The sequence below is a fragment of the Bos taurus genome, chromosome 16 (assembly GCF_002263795.3).
Source record: "Bos taurus isolate L1 Dominette 01449 registration number 42190680 breed Hereford chromosome 16, ARS-UCD2.0, whole genome shotgun sequence".
NCBI classification, from domain to species: Eukaryota; Metazoa; Chordata; class Mammalia; order Artiodactyla; family Bovidae; genus Bos; species Bos taurus.
In genome coordinates, this window is record NC_037343.1 from 6,921,040 (window position 1) to 6,938,753 (window position 17,714).

The 17,714-nt window shown below is 40.9% G+C and overlaps 1 protein-coding gene across 1 annotated transcript in view; it reads left to right on the forward strand.

Annotated features, from left to right (window-relative positions):
* The window catches only part of LOC101907330 (uncharacterized), a 33,698-nt gene extending 28,877 nt beyond the window's left edge, over window positions 1-4,821 (forward strand). The window contains exons 14-16 of the mRNA XM_059875652.1: window positions 2,306-2,391; window positions 2,798-2,909; window positions 4,562-4,821. Of these exons, the coding sequence (XP_059731635.1) occupies window positions 2,306-2,391; window positions 2,798-2,887 (176 nt within the window). The 3' untranslated portion in view covers window positions 2,888-2,909; window positions 4,562-4,821. The remainder of the gene's footprint in view (window positions 1-2,305; window positions 2,392-2,797; window positions 2,910-4,561) is intronic.
* The last annotated feature ends 12,893 nt before the right edge of the window (window positions 4,822-17,714 follow it).

Below are 17,714 nucleotides of genomic sequence, written 5' to 3' on the forward strand. Positions count from 1 at the left end.
CTGCCAAAATCTGTCAGAAGTGTTAGAACAAGTGGTGCTTAAGATTTGTTCAATCTTCCCTGGTGGCTCAGATGGTAAAGAATTCACCTACAATGCAAGAGACCTGGGTTTTAACCCTGAGTCAGGAAGATCCCCTGAAGAAAGAAATGACTATTCACTCCAATATTCTTGCCTGGAGAATTCCATGATAGAGGAGCCATGGGCTACAGTAAAAGGGGTCACAAAACTGACAAACACGACTGAGTGAATAAGCATGCACACACATATAAACATATATAATGGCTGCTATGTATTATAGTGTGGTAGCCACCTCCAGCTGTGACTGTTATAATTTGCTTAAAGGCATCTTTTACATGTGTCAAAAACTCTTGGAATTTCAGGTTGGTTAGCATGAAGGTAAGATCTCTAATGGGCCTGTAGAAGTGAGAGATTGAGAATTGACTCTTTCAGCATCTCTAAGTTTGCAACTAAGATCAGTGTCTTATTGAAGGGCTCTAACTGCACAGAGCACAGACGACTGCCATCTGCTATCCATAGTGGGGTGTCTCTTCAGGATCCTGGGAAAAAGATCAAAGTGATGCTGTGAGAGCCAGCAGGGCCTCAACTAGAGCAGAAGTGGGTGGGTTGCTCATTCTAGTCACCTTGTTGCTGATGGTTGTGTTTCAATGGAAGGCATTGTGGAGAGCATTTGGTGCAGTGGTAAGGAAGTAACACAGGCAGGAAACAGCATTCAGTTGGGACCTGATAGGAGAGGGCTCCTGGAACTTTAGGGTTAAACACTCTGCTTGGAGGCTAAGGAGGGTGAACAGGAAATTAGGAATAAGGAAATGTGTGTAGAGTTTTGACTTATTCTTTTAATATTTTAATGATATAGAGAAATTTTGTCCTGGACTTGCATTGAGTTCTGTTTTATAATCACTTTTTCTTGCTTTGCTCTTCAAAAATTAATTTTCCCATAAGAGATGCTGTTTTCTGCTTTTGTCACCAACTAATACAGAAGCTTGGACTCTGGTCAGCACATCTAGGATATTGTGCATTGCAGACTCTGTTTTCTATTGCATGTTGAACTATGATGGTCATATCCTAGTGGGCACAAAACTCTCATTGTCACTTGACACTGGAAACCATGTACTTATAGTGCATGTGAGGTAGTGTGTGAGATGTGAACTCTCTCCTGCTGAGCTTTCAGGACTTGTGACTTCCCCTTGTTTGCCTTCATTGTTAATTCCTCATGTAGAGGTCGCTCCCATGGGTGGATGAGTCACAGCATACAGGCTCTGGGTCCCTGCCTGGGCTTGGTCTCCTGGAGCTCATTTCACCCTCAGGACACCAGCCAAGGCTGATGTGTTGAGGGTGCTTCCATGTGAGAGGTCCATGTCCAGCTGCTCCTAGAGACCCTCCATGGCTGCAGATGCTAGAGTCTGTGAAGGGGCCACTGGGCTTCTTCACACACTTGCTTTCACAGCCCTGCTGACCTGGTCTGGGATTGAGCAGTCCCAGCACAGCCTGTCCTGGGGGCACTGCTGCTCTCAGAACCCACTGCTCCATCCAGACAGACTTGCCCCTTTCCCAGGTCTCATTCCTCCATTTTCCCAAGTCTTAGTGCAAACCTGGCAGCTACCAGCTGTTTACAGAGAACCCTTGTCACATTATTCTGGCTAAATGAAATTGGAAGTATTTGCCTCTATCCTCTCTAGGGGTCTGGGAAACTGAAGGTGTCTTTGTGAGCATTAAGCATCTCCCAGGTATCTAAGGTCACCCCAATAATGGGAGAGTCTCTGTTATGTGGAATTTTTGTCCTTCCCTCCCCCAGGGCTCAGCACACTCTCGGGTCCATGCCAGGTACTCCCTGGGAGGAATGGATTGGTTAATTAAATAATGGTCTGATTGGAGACTGTGACCATACATTCATGTTCCTTCTTCCAAAGTGTCCACATTGGAGAACGCTAGGGCTGGTTGGAGGTTCAAGGAACAGGGACTAGAGGAGAGAAATGAGAAAGGAAGAGAGAGGAAACAGTGGGAGAAGGAGGCAAGCAAGGTTGTGAGCAGAGATACATGGAGACAATGACCACCTAGATGAGGAACAGGTTGACACGGCCTCATTCCTGGTAACATGTAGACAAGTTGAGGGTGGCAACAGGATTTTGGATGTCAGAGACCCACTTTTTCATTACACAGTTGAAACACTGAGGCCCTGGGAAGTCCCTGGACTAAAGGACACCAGGGGTCCCAATGCCAGGCTGTGAGGAGCACAGGGTCCCCTGGTCACATCCTGACTCTAAGTCTCCCCTTTGCTTTCACACAGACTCTCCACATGACTGCTGCCCTCAGACACCAGAAAACTTCATGGAAGATATTGAAGATTTGGAGAAAGATAACAAGAATACGGAGGTCATTTATTTCTTCTCTCATATCTTTTAAATTTTTTCTCTTTTTCTGATCCATAGACTCTTTTTGCTCTTTCCATCTTTTAATATTATCCTTCTGGATAATCAAGGACCTGGTCTCTTGTAGGCACTTGGGGATCTGGGAACTTATATAAAATCTATGAAATCTGTCTGCAGCCCTCTTCCCCCATTTTCTTAGCATTGCCCTGGCTCCTGAACTCAGGTCTGCACCCTTGAACCTGGCTTTGTCACCATGAGTTGCTGAGCAGGAGTTGAGGCTGTAGTCAGTAGGTCAGGACCCACATGGCTGAAGGGGCCCCATGAAATTTACACTGCCCTGGGCTACCTCATATGGTTGCTTTCCTGCCCTGGGAGGGCTTGGACCTGCCTGATGAATCTTTTCCTTCCAGATGTCAGAAAGCTCTTTGGTCATCTTTGTGAAGAGTGCTTTTGGGAATATCATCAATGATGATGAAGAAGACCTGGAAGAGCAAGTGTGAACATGGGACCTGAGTTGAAAAGGTGAGGCAGACGAGGGCCCGTGTCTCCATCATGACCCCAATTCACTTGTTGGTGCTTCAGAAATAGGAGCAAAACCCCTGGGGTCTGCTGCCGAGTGTGACCACAAAAGTGGAGATGAGAGTGTTGTAACAATCCATGCAGATGAGTGGAGGATGCCCTGAGCACATCTCCCCAGGGTACAGGTCCTGTCCACAGATGCCCCCGAGGTTGCTGGGCTGGCTCCTCTGACAGCTCTTACATTTTCAGGGAGGCTGGGGGCACTGTGGGGCCACCGTGTGCAGGAGTCCAGGAGCTGCTGTTCCAGCATGTTCTCTTTGAAGATCCTCCCTGGGGGCTTCCTCATCAGGACCCAGCTCTGCCCTCCTAACCCCCTAAAGGCAGCAGGGGGCATCTCTAGTCTATCACCAGCTGCAGAGAGAAGTTGGGGCAGCCCCTCCCTCCCCAGTCCTAGGCTCCTGGGAACAGAGTGAAGGAGACACAGGCGCCCAGAGTTCATGCAGGCAGGAGTCACCTGGCAGCTCTGCATCCCTGTGGGTTCTCCCTGGTCCTGAGGGTCCCAGCCAGCCTATGGATGCCTGAGTCAGGGGACCCTCAGGACCTGGAACTCTAGAGTCTTGGGTCACCTCAGGCACCTTTCCTCAAGCTGAAGTTGGAGGTTCTGTAGAGGTTCTGTATGTGTCCAATTCCAACTAAAGAAACACCAGAATACAATTCAGTGGAGTGTGCACTTGGCATGGTGGGGCTAGTGCTAAAGAACCCGTCTGCCAATCAAGAGACACAAGAGACTCAGGTTCAATCTCTGGGTAGGAAGATTCCCTGCAGAAGTAAATGGCAACCCACTTCAATATTCTTGCCTGGAGAATCCCAGTGACTGAGTAGCCTGGTGGACTATAATCCACAGCGTTGCACAGAGTCAGATATGACTGAAGCAAATGAGCAGCACACTTGGGATGAGTGGTAGGATTCAAGTTACTCATGTTCCTTTTATTTTTTTCCCCAATTCTGTCATTGATAGCATATCCCGTTTTATTACAGTTTAAAATGCAGTGTCTCCTCTCAAATTTTAATGTTGCAATATGCTAAATAAGTAAAATGTACTTTTTAAATAATATAACAATATAATAACAATTTAAAATCATAAACCTCAGGAGTTTGGCTGGGGGTTAGAAATGATTATTCAGGAAAACAGAGACTTCAGGTGTCTGTCCATTTCTAATGCTCAGGTCTCAGGAGCAGTTGTACTGAGTGTAGGATGGGTGGGCAGATTCTCATACCTCCTGTGTCATCTGATCCCTGCTCCTCCCAGGGCCTAGAGGGAAGGGGAGACCCAAGCTTTTAGTCCTGGATCCCAGAGTGCCCTGTTCCTCTGCCTGAGTCTCACTGTCCAGGGGACCCATCAGTTGAGGTTTGCCAGCCAAACCTCACCCAGGTGTACTTGCTCCTGTGGGACATTTCTAGACACTCCTTACTAACAGACAACACCCTCAGCAAAGAGCAGCAAACAGGCCCAGTGCCCTGTAGATCTGAGCCCCGAAGCCAAGTCTAGATCCTGGGAAGTCTTCTGGGTCCTGCACACCCTGCCCAGGGAGCCCTCCTCTGTCTGACTCTTAACCGCCCAGGGAGGTTCACCATCACCTGTGTTGGTGTTGCAGGCTCTGCTCTGAATCCCTGAAGACCTGGACCTGGATGCCATCCTGGACACCAGAGGGGATGGAGCCCCCACAGCACCAGAAGCCTTATCTGGACCAGATCAAGGGAGGCCTCATTGCTTCTCTCCCGAGGGTCCTCATTTAGTATAGTTTCACTTGTTATGTTGTATAGATTTAGTATTAGTTTTATCTATATGTTTCATATCTATCTGTATGTTCTATATTTACATGTAAGTTTTTTCATTAAAATTTTTTATATGTTACTTTAAAAATACTCTTTTGTAAAACACACATGCATAGAGTAGCCCCCTCAACAGAGGTAGAACTTAATCAATTGTTGTAAACCAATTACCTTAGTGTCCACCACCACGATCACTCCCCTTGGTATACAGTTCAGTCTTTGTTGTTAAGGAACTGCAGATTTAGTTCTTACATCTGTCCTACTGTCATTGTCTTTAAGGATTCTATTTTCTCATGTCTGTTCATTCCACTAGTCATAGGAGATCAATATGATCCTAGAACTTTCCTAACTTGCATGTCAGGATTTTTTGAAACTCAGGCTGCTTTTGTGGTAAAAATTCATGATTCATCATTGCTCTCCTTTTGTAACTTAAGTGTGTTTCTCTTTTCTTCTAACAGAGAATTTCTCTCCAAAAAGGCTCTTAAAATTCTAGTTTTTATTCCCTTATATTTCTCCTGCGCTTTTATTCCAGCTGTGCAAAGGACTATATTCTCATGGTGAACATTTTGTCCCCGAAACTCATTTATTTTATAAGGGGAGTTTGTAAGTCTTAAACTCTCTCACCTAGCTTTCTCATCACCACATCCCTCTTCTTTTTGGTAATCACTTCTTTATTCTCTGTATCTATGACTACATTACTGTTTGGTTATTTTGGCTTATTGGTTTTGATTTTTGGTTTACATGTTTAAGTGACATCATACTGTATTGGTCACTCTATTGGACTTATTATCCTTATTATCCTTAGCATAATACCCTCTAGCTCCATCCATGTTGTCACAAATAACAAGATTTCATTCTTCTATATGGCTGAGTAATAATCCATGCACACCACATCTTATGAATTCATCTCTTGATACACACTTTGAAAAAATACCCATAGATGGAATTGCTTGATCATAAGGTATTTCTATTTTTAAAATTTTGGGAAAACTCCATACTTAGTGTATATGACTTAAGATATTCCCCAAAATGCAACCTAATACTTAAAGTTGGTATTTCCTGTAACTGAATTATTTAGACTGACACTTGCACACCTATAAAAACTGTAGAAGCAATTTTACATCATCTTGATTAGAAAGCAACTTTTGATCTGTGTTGGAGAAGGCAATGGCACCCCACTCCAGTACTCTTGCCTGGAAAATCCCATGGATGGAGGAGCCTGGTAGGCTGCAGTCCATGGGGTCGCTAAGAGTCAGACACGACTGAGCAATTTTACTTTCACTTTTCACTTTCATGCATTGGAGAAGGAAATGGCAACCCATTCCAGTGTTCTTGCCTGGAAAATCCCAGGGATGGGGGAGCCTGGTGGGCTGCCATCTATGGGGTCGCACAGAGTCGGACATGACTGAAGCGACTTACCAGCAGCAGATCTGTGTTACTGGATTAGTTGGGAGGATCAAGTTTGGAATGCAGAATTATGGAGAAAAGAGACACAGAAAGAGTGGAAATGCATAAAAGTGTAGATTTTGCTACAGAGACCAAGTTCATCCTGCTCACCACATAACAGAACAATAAATCCAGAGACAAGCTGTTGCATTGCGGAATAGCAACTTTATTCAGAAATCAAGCTGACCAAGATGATGGACTAATTTGACTCCAAAGAACCATCTTACTCAATTTATAATTCAAGATTTTTTATATTTAAAGAGGAGGGGTTATGGCTGATTGTTGCAAATATTTTGGTACCAGAATCCTTTGTTCTTGCAGCTGTGTAGTCAGTGTTCTTATATATAAACCTCCAAAAAAAAAAAAAAGATAATCATTGTTCTGCATCTTTTAAATATGTGTATATATATATACATATATGTATGTGTATGTGTGTGTATATATATATATATATATAATATTGAAGTATAGTTGACTTACAATGGTTCATCACTTTAAATATATCATGCCATTCCCTCTGTCTTTTTGAATTTCTGTTGAGAAGTCAGCTGATAGCCTGATTGTATGTTGTCATCTTTCCCTTGTTGCTTTTAATATGTTATCTTTGTCTTTAATTGTTTTCAGTTTGGTTACTCTGGGTCTTGGTATGTTCCTCGTTGGGGTTATCCTGCATGCGACTCTCTGCTTCCTGAGCTTGGTTGAATATTTCCTTTCCCATGTTAGGGAAGTTTTTAGCTATTATTTTCTGCAACTTTTGATCTCTAAATGAATTGAAGTATTATACCTGTAAAGGTCACAGCCTTGAGAATGTATATTTCAGGCCACGGGGGACATTCTTTTACAAAAGGTGCAGAGCCAGCATTTCTAAGCACAGGCAACAGAGCTCAAGTGTTAAAGGAATAGATTCAATATGAAGTTAGGTTTGTTCTTCTCTGTTACAATACCTCTGCAAAGGCAGAAAAGAAACATTAATTTGTCCAGAGAAGAAGAACAGAATGCTGTAGAGTTTAGTGGAAAGAGTGTTTTCCTCAATAAAATATCTGAGATTTAATCCCAAGTATCTGGGTGGCACTAATGGTAAAGAATCCGTCTGCCAGTGAAGGAGACACGAGAGTTGCAGATTCAGTCCCTGGGTTAGAAATATCCCTTGGAGGAGGAAACGGCAGCCCACTCCAGTAATCTCGCCTGGACAATCCCATGGACAGAGGAACTTGGCAGGCCACAGTCCATAGAGTCACAAAGAGTTGGATATGACTGAAGCAACTTAGGACTTAGCACATAATAAACTTGTAAATATGTGTCCAGTTTCTGACTGTTTTTTTCTTCCTGGAAGAATAAATATTAATATTTAACTTGGATAGTTGATGTCAATAAAATTTGATTTGTTCAAATATAATAAAGTGATTTGTAAACTTTTTTGCAACTAATTGTATTGTTATATTGTTACCCTAGTTGATATGAACATTATATTTTAAGGAAGAAATACAAAATACACACAAAATTTTGTAGTTAAAAAAATTGTGAATAACTTTTGCATTGTATTTAGTAAAGTCTCCAAATTATACTCTTAATAATTGACTGAAACTACAGTTCTAATGGAATGTGATGATTTTGGTACTGACCAAAATGACTGTCTTGTAACTGTAAGGTCACAATGGGTTGTGTTTTGGGCAGGATATATGTATGTGAGTATAAAGAAGCAATATGTGGAAGTGAGTTATAATAATTGAAAACATTCTCGAAGGGTTTTGTGCTTTTTTGGTCTGGGATCTAACACCTTTTTTGTTAAAGCTGTACTTTGAAAAGTTTCCATGTCATATCTCATATCTCTGTTGATTTAAGAATATGTCTGTCACTGATGTTTGTTAGCAAACATGATGTTTGCAACTTTTTTGGCATCTTGTGGGCACTTTTCCACTTCTCAGTGGGCATCAGGTACGAACAGCCTGCTTGGCCTGGCAATTGCTCTTATCAATTCAGAAATGCTGCATGTTTTTCTGTCTCATGGTTGCTTGTACTCACTCTGCCCTATGACACCCACAGTCCTAAACATCTTCATTATTGGCCTTTTTGTCCTCATGACTCATTCCTTTTGTCCTAAAGGAATATGCTGGGGGAAAACAGTGAGCCTTACGCTCACAAAGTTTTCCCTTGCTTTCTCTTGATTCCTAAAAAATACTGTAACATGATCATAAATCATAGTATACAATTGCCATTTGTATAGTGAAACCTACCAAGTAATTCAAAAATTAAGTTGTTAGATATTACATATATGAAAAAATCCTTAAGGTTAAAAATTAAAATACATTTATTTTTGCAATGACTATCATTTATCAAATCTTGACTATAACTAAATATTTTTGTAAGTAATATTCCTCATAGCTTATCACATTTTCAGTATTTTATCATATGAGCTTATTGATGCTTTGGTGATCTGGTTCCACAAATTAATTTTCAAAATTCAATTATCTTTTTTGTTTTGAAAATTATTTCTATCATCTTTTCAAAGGATTATATAAATATATGTTTGTTACCAATGTCTGTCTACAATAACTAAATGCATTTTTATAATTAAGAATCCTTTCCAAACAGAAAACTGAACTTATTATATGAATTTCTCTGAAAATGGATACTATTCTTCAGCTAGGAATATGGCTATTTTAAAACAGAAACATGTACACACCTGTTAAAGATTTTGAGAGGCAGATTACAACTTCTCACCCTTATATATACCATCAGCTGATTGAATAAAAGAATCTGAATTTGTTTCAGGAAGAAAATGTTACCTTGCTGCTTTGTTTTCCAAAGATATACTACTAATTTACAGGAAGAAAATGTTACCTTGCTGCTTTGTTTTCCAAAGATATACTACTAATTTACAAAGACTAAGAATGTTGATTCCAGTTGTTCAATACAGTCCTCACTTTTTGGTATTTTTTGTCTTTTTCATTTTAGCCATTATGTTGAATATGTAATGGATCCTAATTTTGATTTAATATATATTTTTCTCGATGACTGATATTATGTTTACTGATTATATTTTGTAAGTTTTTGGATTATCCCTTTCTTTTGCCAACTTGTGTTGAGCTATTTTCCTTATTAGTACATTGACATTCTTTATATTGGGAATATGAGTTTTTTCTTGGAAAAATATGTATTTCAAATAACTTTATTCATACTTTGGCCTGTGGATTTAATCATAAATTGCATTTGGTAAGCAGAAGTTTTTCTTCATAATATAATCCAATTTCTTATATTTTCCTGAATGATTATCACTTTTCAAATCCTGGTTAAGAAATAATTCCTACTCCAAGATTTTGAAAATATTTTCCTATGCTTTATCTTCTTAGAGACAATTATATTTTTATTTGTACTTGTATATATAATCTATCTAGAATGTATTTGTGTGTTTAGTGTGAGGTTGCTGTTGTTGTTTAGTTGCTAAGTCCAGCTCTTTGTGACCCCATGAGCTATAGCCTGCCAGCCTCATCTGTTCATGGAATTTTCCAGGCAAGAATAATAGAATGGGTTGCAGTTTCCTCTTCCAAGGGATCTTCCCAACCCAAGAATATAACCTGCAACCCCTGGTCTCCTGCTTGGCAGGTGGATCTTTACCACCGAGTCACCTGGGAAACCCTTTGTATGAGATAGGAGGTCACATGATTATTATTTTTTGTGTGTGTACCTATTTAAATAAAGCTGTAGAATTCCTTAAAAATACTACAAATTTCTTTCACTTCACTGCAGTGGAACATTTGCTACACAAAAGGTAACTGTGTAAAGTATTAATATAATTTTGTCTGGCTTCTGTTTTATTCTGATTTACTAGCCACCCCCCCCCTTTTTTCCCTATTTTTATACTAATGCTTCACTATCTTATTTACCAATGCTTTATAAGAACCTTGATATCTGGTGGTAAATGATAATGACACCAGCAATTGTGATACAAAAGTCTTTGCTTTATACAATTTTTTCTTATGTTATTAAGTGGAAGAATTACTTTAATATTAGTTAGTTGCTCAGTTTTGTTTGACTGCAACCCCCATGGACTGTAGCTCACCAATTTCATCTGTCCATGGAATTCTCCGGGCAACAATACTGGAGTGGGTAGCCTTGTTTTTCTCCAGAAGATATTCCCTCCCCAGGGATACAACTTGGAGGCAGACATTGCCTTCAAGTTACATTGCAGGCAGATTGTTTAATGTTTCAGCCACTAGGGGGTTATCTTCTTGCTAACATTTTACCATTAAATAGCAGCCATCTATCTCACTAGTAAACTTTTTCCTATAAAGTTAATTTAACCTTCACTGATTATTTCCCAATCTGATACTGTCTGGTAGAAAGGTAAGCTTGAGGAAACAGTGGTGGCCTAGCAGAAAAAGATTCAAGCTGATCTCTATAAACCTTATCCCAGACAAACCCCAATTTGGCCCAGGAGTGCTAACAGATATGCTACAAAATAATCACAGAGACTGTTCCAACTCCATGAATGTGCTCTAGGCACGGAATGGATACAGATTATCCACAGGGGCTTCTCTAGTTCCTAGACACTTGCCCTTGATGCACAGCTGTGTCCTCAGGTGACCTTATGCAGCTGGAGCCTCAGATCAGATCAGATTAGATCAGTCGCTCAGTCGTGTCCCACTCTTTGCGACCCCATGAATTGCAGCATGCCAGGCCTCCCTGTCCATCACCAACTCCCGGAGTTCACTCAGACTCACATCCATCGAGTCAGTGATGCTATCCAGCCATCTCATCCTCTGTCATCCCCTTCTCCTCTTGCCCCCAATCCCTCCCAGCATCAGAGTCTTTTCCAATGAGTCAGCTCTTCACATGAGGTGGCCAAAGTACTGGAGTTTCAGCTTTAGCATCATTCCTTCCAAAGAAATCCCAGGGCTGATCTCCTTCAGAATGGACTGGCTGGACCTCCTTGCAGTCCAAGGGACTCTCGAGAGCCTTCTCCAACACCACAGTTCAAAAGCATCAATTCTTTGGCACTCAGCCTTCTTCACAGTCCAACTCTCACATCCATAAATGACCACAGGAAAAACCATAGCCTTGACTAGATGAACCTTTGTTGGCAAAGTAATGTTTCTGCTTTTGAATATGCTATCTAGGTTGGTCATAACTTTCCTTCCAAGGAGTAAGCGTCTTTTAATTTCATGGCTGCAGTCACCATCTGCAGTGATTTTGGAGCCCGGAAAAATAAAGACTGACCCTGTTTCCACTGTTTCCCCATCTATTTCCCACGAAGTGATGGGACCGGATGCCGTGATCTTCGTTTTCTGAATGTTGAGCTTTAAGCCAACTTTTTCACTCTCCTCTTTCACCTTCATCAAGAGGCTTTTTAGTTCCTCTTCACTTTCTGCCATAAGGGTGGTGTCATCTGCATATCTGAGGTTATTGATATGTCTTTCGGTAATCTTGATTCCAGATTGTGCTTCTTCCAGTCCAGCGTTTCTCATGATGTACTCTGCGTAGAAGTTAAATAAGCAGGGTAACAATATACAGCCTTGACAAACTCCTTTTCCTATTTGGAACCAGTCTGTTGTTCCATGTCCAGTTCTAACTGTTGCTTCCTGATCTGCATACAGGTTTCTCAAGAGGCAGGTCAGGTGGTCTGGTATTCCCATCTCTTTCAGAATTTCCCACAGTTTATTGTGATCCACACAGTCAAAGGCTTTGGCATAGTCAATAAAGCAGAAATAGATGGTTTTCTGGAACTCTCTTGCTTTTTCCATGATCCAGCGGATGTTGGCAATTTGATTTCTGGTTCCTTTGCCTTTTCTAAAACCAGCTTGAACATCAGGAAATTCACAGTTCACATATTGCTGAAGCCTGGCTTGGAGAATTTTAGCATTACTTTACTAGCGTGTGAGATGAGTGCAATTGTGCGGTAGTTTGAGCATTCTTTAGCATTGCCTTTCTTTGGGATTGGAATGAAAACTGACCTTTTCCAGTCCTGTGGCCACTGCTGAGTTGTCCAAATTTGCTGGCATATTGACTGCAGCATTTTCACAGCATCATCTTTCAGGATTTGGAATAGCTCAACTGGAATTCCATCACCTCCACTAGCTTTGTTCGTAGTGATGCTTGCTAAGGCCCACTTGACTTCACATTCCAGGATGTCTGGCTCTAGGTCAGTGATCACACCATCGTGATTATCTGGGTCATGAAGATCTTTTTTGTAAAGTTCTTCTGTGTATTCTTGCCATCTCTTCTTAATATCTTCTGCTTCTGTTAGGTCCATACCATTTCTGTCCTTTATTGAGCCCATCTTTGCATGAAATGTCCCCTTGGTATCTCTAATTTTCTTGAAGAGATCTCTAGTCTTTCCCATTCTGTTGTTTTCCTCTATTTCTTTGCATTGATCACTGAGGAAAGCTTTTTTATCTCTTCTTGCTATTCTTTGGAACTCTGCATTCAGATGTTTATATCTTTCCTTTTCTCCTTTGCTTTTTGCTTCTCTTCTTTTTATGGGAAAGATATGTGCAATACAGCATGCTGTTATGTAACTTGTAACTGTCAATCAAAAGTGCCAGTCCACACCTACCTAGATGAATATGCAAAAGCCCTCTCTTGAAAACCCCCATACCTCATAATTCCAGTGCCTCTCTCAGTGCCAAGAGAGCACCAGTGCCTCTCTTGGCCTGGCCCTTGAGGTGTTCTTTCTGTTCTTTAATAAACTTGTTTTTGCCACAAGTAAGACCTCAGAGTCTTCTTTGGGTCCTTGTCAAGAACTGAGGCCCACAATGTTGGATCCACTTCAACCCTCCCAAAATGTGGCAACAATAGCAATAAGTAATAATTCTCAACTTGAGGGTGAGAGAGTTATGTGCAAAGATTTTACTGAAAATACAGTGCCATGGGTCACAATATGAAACCAGGCCATATTCAGGAGGGATGACCATATATTCCAGATCTGTCTGCTTACATCGGATATGTTATGATGCTATCTTGAGAACATTTCCCATGTGGATTTTGGCAATATCTAATATCTGTAAGAGAAAATCTTGCTACTGCTGTATTGCTTGGTAAAAAAAAAAAAAAAAAAAAAGGCATCATTATCTGTTTTGAGTCCCATCTTTGAGAAATTATTCCTATGCTTGGGGAGAAAGGTAAAAGAAGGCTCTTAGTTGTTTTTTTAACTTATACCTGACAAGGATACTAGACGCCTGGGATTCCATCAGGAGTTTTTAATTTTTTTTTCCTAAATTTTATTTATTTTTTAATTAAAAAAATTTTTTCTTCTTCTTCTTATTTTTGTTTTACTTTACAATATTGTATTGGTTTTGCCATACATCAACATGTATCCACCATGGGTGTACACGTGTTCCCCATCCTGAACTCCCCTCCCACCTCCTCCCCCATACCATCCCTCTGAATCATCCCACTGCACCAGCCCCAAGCTTCCTGCATCCGGCATCGAACCTGGACTGGGGATTCATTTCTTATATGATATTATACATGTTTTAATGCCATTCTCCCAAATCATCCCCCTCCCCCCGCCCCCACAGAGTCCAAAAGACTGTTCTATACATCTGTGTCTCTTTTGCTATCTCACATACAGGGTTGTCGTTACCATTTTTCTAAATTCCATATATATGCGTTAGTATACTGTATTGGTGTTTTTCTTTCTGGCTTACTTCACTCTGTATAATAGGCTCCAGTTTCATCCACCTCATTAGAACTGATTCAAATGTATTCTTTTTAATGGCTGAGTAATACTCCATTGTGTACATGTACCACAGCTTTCTTATCCATTCATCTGCTGATGGACATCTAGGTTGATTTTTTTATTTTAATTTAATTTAAATTTTTTTAATTTAAATTAATTTATTTTAATTAGAGGCTAATTACTTTACAATATTGTATTGGTTTTGCCATAAGTCAACATGTATGCTGAAAACCTACTCAATATGTCATTGTTAGTAACATGCATATTGGATTTTAAAATATCAGCATGATAAGTCAAGAAGAAATCACTTTAAGGTTAAATGGGAGAATGTTTGTATATCACTTATATAGGTAGATAAACTGACAATAAAATATATAACAATAATTCTAAGAGTCTCATATTTCTCATATTAGTCACTAAGCTCTATGAGTTTTGCTTGTAAATACACATCTTCCATTCATACAGCTTAACTCACTCTAACTGCTCATCCTCATTTTCACCATGTGTTTGTACATATTGTAAAAATAAGTTACTTGTGCCATATAGCAAACAAGTACATTTCAAACACATATTTATCAAAGACCTGTGTATGAGGTGCTTCTTGGCTTACAATGTATTTCTCAACACGTTAACATGGAATTCTTGGTGACACTTCAAGAGTCAGCTTGTGTTTCACTCTTCTTATTCTCACATTTATCCTCCACCTTGACCTCCATGGCACAAAAATAATTTCAACATAAACCGAGTGTCCCTTTCCATGAAATTTTGGATTCTGTTGTCAGATTGTGGGATTGCACTTAGTCCCTTATGCTCTTCTATTACTAAAGGGGATGATAAAAGTATTGTGATGATTAAATTAGGTAATGAGTATAATAGACTTAGGAACAGAAGAAGCTCCCGTGTCTATTTTTATGGCAATATGATTGTTTATTTTTCTTCCATTTCTGAAGTATTATGAGTTCATTAATGAAGATTCTGACTTTTATATAACTTATTAAGGACAGGTCAGTTTACATGTAATCTAAATGTATGGCCATGTCTAGTGCTAAAATTGCCTTTACTTATCTTTATAATGAAGATAATCTGACCTCCTCCAAAAGGTCCCATGCATGCACTGCCACACTCAGTGCCCCTGCAGCAGGCCACCACCTGTTAGAACTGTTAGTACAATTTGACCTGGACATGGAACAGCAGACTGGTTCCAAATCAGGAAAAGAGTATGTCAGGGCTGTATATTGTCACCCTGCTTATTTAACTTATATGCAGAGTACATATTGAGAAACACTGGCATGGATGAAGCACAAGCTGGAATCAAGATTGCTGGGAGAAATGTCAATAACTTCAGATATACAGATGAAACCACCCTAATGGCAGAAAGTGAAGAACTAAAGAGCCTCTTGATGAAAGTGAAAGAGGAGAGTAAAAAGCTGACTTAAAACTCACCATTCAGAAAACTAGGATCATGGCATCTGGTCCCATTACCTCACAGCAAATAGATGGAGAAACATTGAGAGATTTTATTTTTGGGGACTCTGGGGGAGGGGTGGTCCTAAGATGGAGGAATAGGATGGGGAGACCACTTTCTCCCCCACATAATTCATCGAAAGACACTTGAACACTGAGCAAATTCCACAAAACAACTTCAGAACACTGGTGGAGGACATCGGGCACCCAGAAAGGCAGCCCATTGTCTTCAAAAGGAGGTAGGACAAAATATAAAAGATAAAAAGAGAGGCAAAAGAGTGAGGGACAGAGACCCATTCTGGGGAGGGAGTCGTGAAGGAGGAGAAGTTTCCAAACACCAGGAAACCCTCTCACCAGTGGGTCTGTGGGGAGTTTTGGAATCTCAGAGGGCAACATAAACAGGAGGAAAAATAAATCAATAAAACCCACAGATTACACCCTTAACTGCAACACCCAGTGGAGAAGTAGCCCAGACTCTCACGTTTGCCACCAGCAAGCCAGGGCTGAACAGGGAGGGGCGGGCTGCATTGCTTAGGGTAAGGACCGGACCTGAAGGCCCTGAGGACAATCTGAGGGAGCTAACATGAGATAGCAACCCAAACTGTGAGATAGACAGAGAGAGAAAAAAAAAAAGAAAGAAAAAAGAAAAAGAGAGAACTTTCCCCTGAAAAGCTCCTAAGGCACTGCCAGGCCTGCTCACAGAACAAAGAACTGAGTGAATATCAGAGGAGAGCTAGCCTGCTGTGGACAGTCCAATTCCCCGCCGGAGGCAGAGAGGCAGGCAGGCAACAGCTAGAGCCAGAAGGCAAGGGGAAATCTCAGCCCCAGAGACGGCATCTCTACCAAACTGCCAGCGGGGTTCCAGTTGCTAACAAAGTCTTCCTGGGATCCTAGATGGCTGACATCCACCAGGAGGGTCGCAGCCAGAGATCAGCTCCCCAGAGGAGACACAAAGTACGCCTGAGACAGTGCTCCCACTGCGCACCCAGGAAACTGAGCAACTGGGGTGGGGGAGGTAATAAGATGCACCGTCCACCAGGAGAGTGTGTGCTCACCAAGCACCTGGTCGCCTGAGCTGCTCGGACCAGGGAAGGGCACAAAATGTAGGCCCAACTGAGTCTGTGCCTTTGTGGAGTACCCAAGAACCTGAACCTGAGTGGCTTAGACCTGGGAAGTGCACACAATCCAGGGCCTGCTTTAGACAGTTCCCCTGCAAAGCAACCTGGATCCTGGCAGTGCACACACGCCATGAGTGGGGGCAAATCCAGTGTGGCCCAGACACTAAGAGCACTCTCCACACATGCCAGTGATATTTGTTTGCAGTGTTCCTCTCTCCCCGCAGCACAACTGAACAAGTGAGCTTAAATAAGTGACTCCCTCCATCCCCTTGTGTCAGGGCAGACATTAGACACTGAAGAGACTTGCAAACAGAAGAAGCCAAAATAAACAAAGAAGAGTGAACTGCTCTGGAAGTGACAGGTGCAACAGATTAAAACCCTGTAGTTAGCACCGACTACATTGGAAGGGGCCTATAGACCTCAAGAAAAAGTATAAGCTGGAAGAAGGAACTATCTGAAATGAACTGACCCCACACTGCCCACAACAGCTCCAGAGAAATTCCTAGATATATTTTACTACTATCATTTTTAAAAATTTTGTTTTATTTTAAGTTCTTTATTACTCCTTTAATTTTCATTTTTATAACCTATTACCTGCCCCCCCCCCAAAAGATCCTATTTTATTTTATTTTTTTTTTTTTTCACCGACCAATCTGTGTTTATTGATGAGACCCAAATATGAAAGCATCATGGAAAATGATCAGCCCGCTGAAATGTAAGACAGGTACAATTATCCAAACTCTCCTTCCAGAAAAAAAGTCAATGAATATATGCAAAAGATCCTATTTTAAAAGCAAATTTCATATATATTTTTTATAACTTTTATGATTTTTTTTAATATTGTATTTTTGAGAGTCTAACCTCTACTTTTGATTTTTAATCTTTGCTTTTTGGTGTTTGTTGTCAATTTTGTACCTTTAAGAATCCACTCTTCAGTACCCATTTTTACTTAGGAGTGTGATTACGGACTTTATTGTCCTCTCTGGCTTCTGACTCTCCTTATTCTCCCCCAGGTCACCTCTATTTCCTCCCTCCCCTTTCTCTTCTCTACCCAAATCTGTGAATCTCTTTGGGTACTCTGGGCTGTGGAGAACACTTAGGGAACTGATTACTGGGTACATCTGTCTCTATCCTTTTGACTCCCCCTCTCCTCTTCCAGGTCACATCTATCTCCTTATTCCCTCTTCTCTATGAAATTCTGTGAATCTCTTTTAGTGTTCCAGGCTGTGGAGAGAACATAGGGAATTGATTACTTGCTAGATTGCTCTC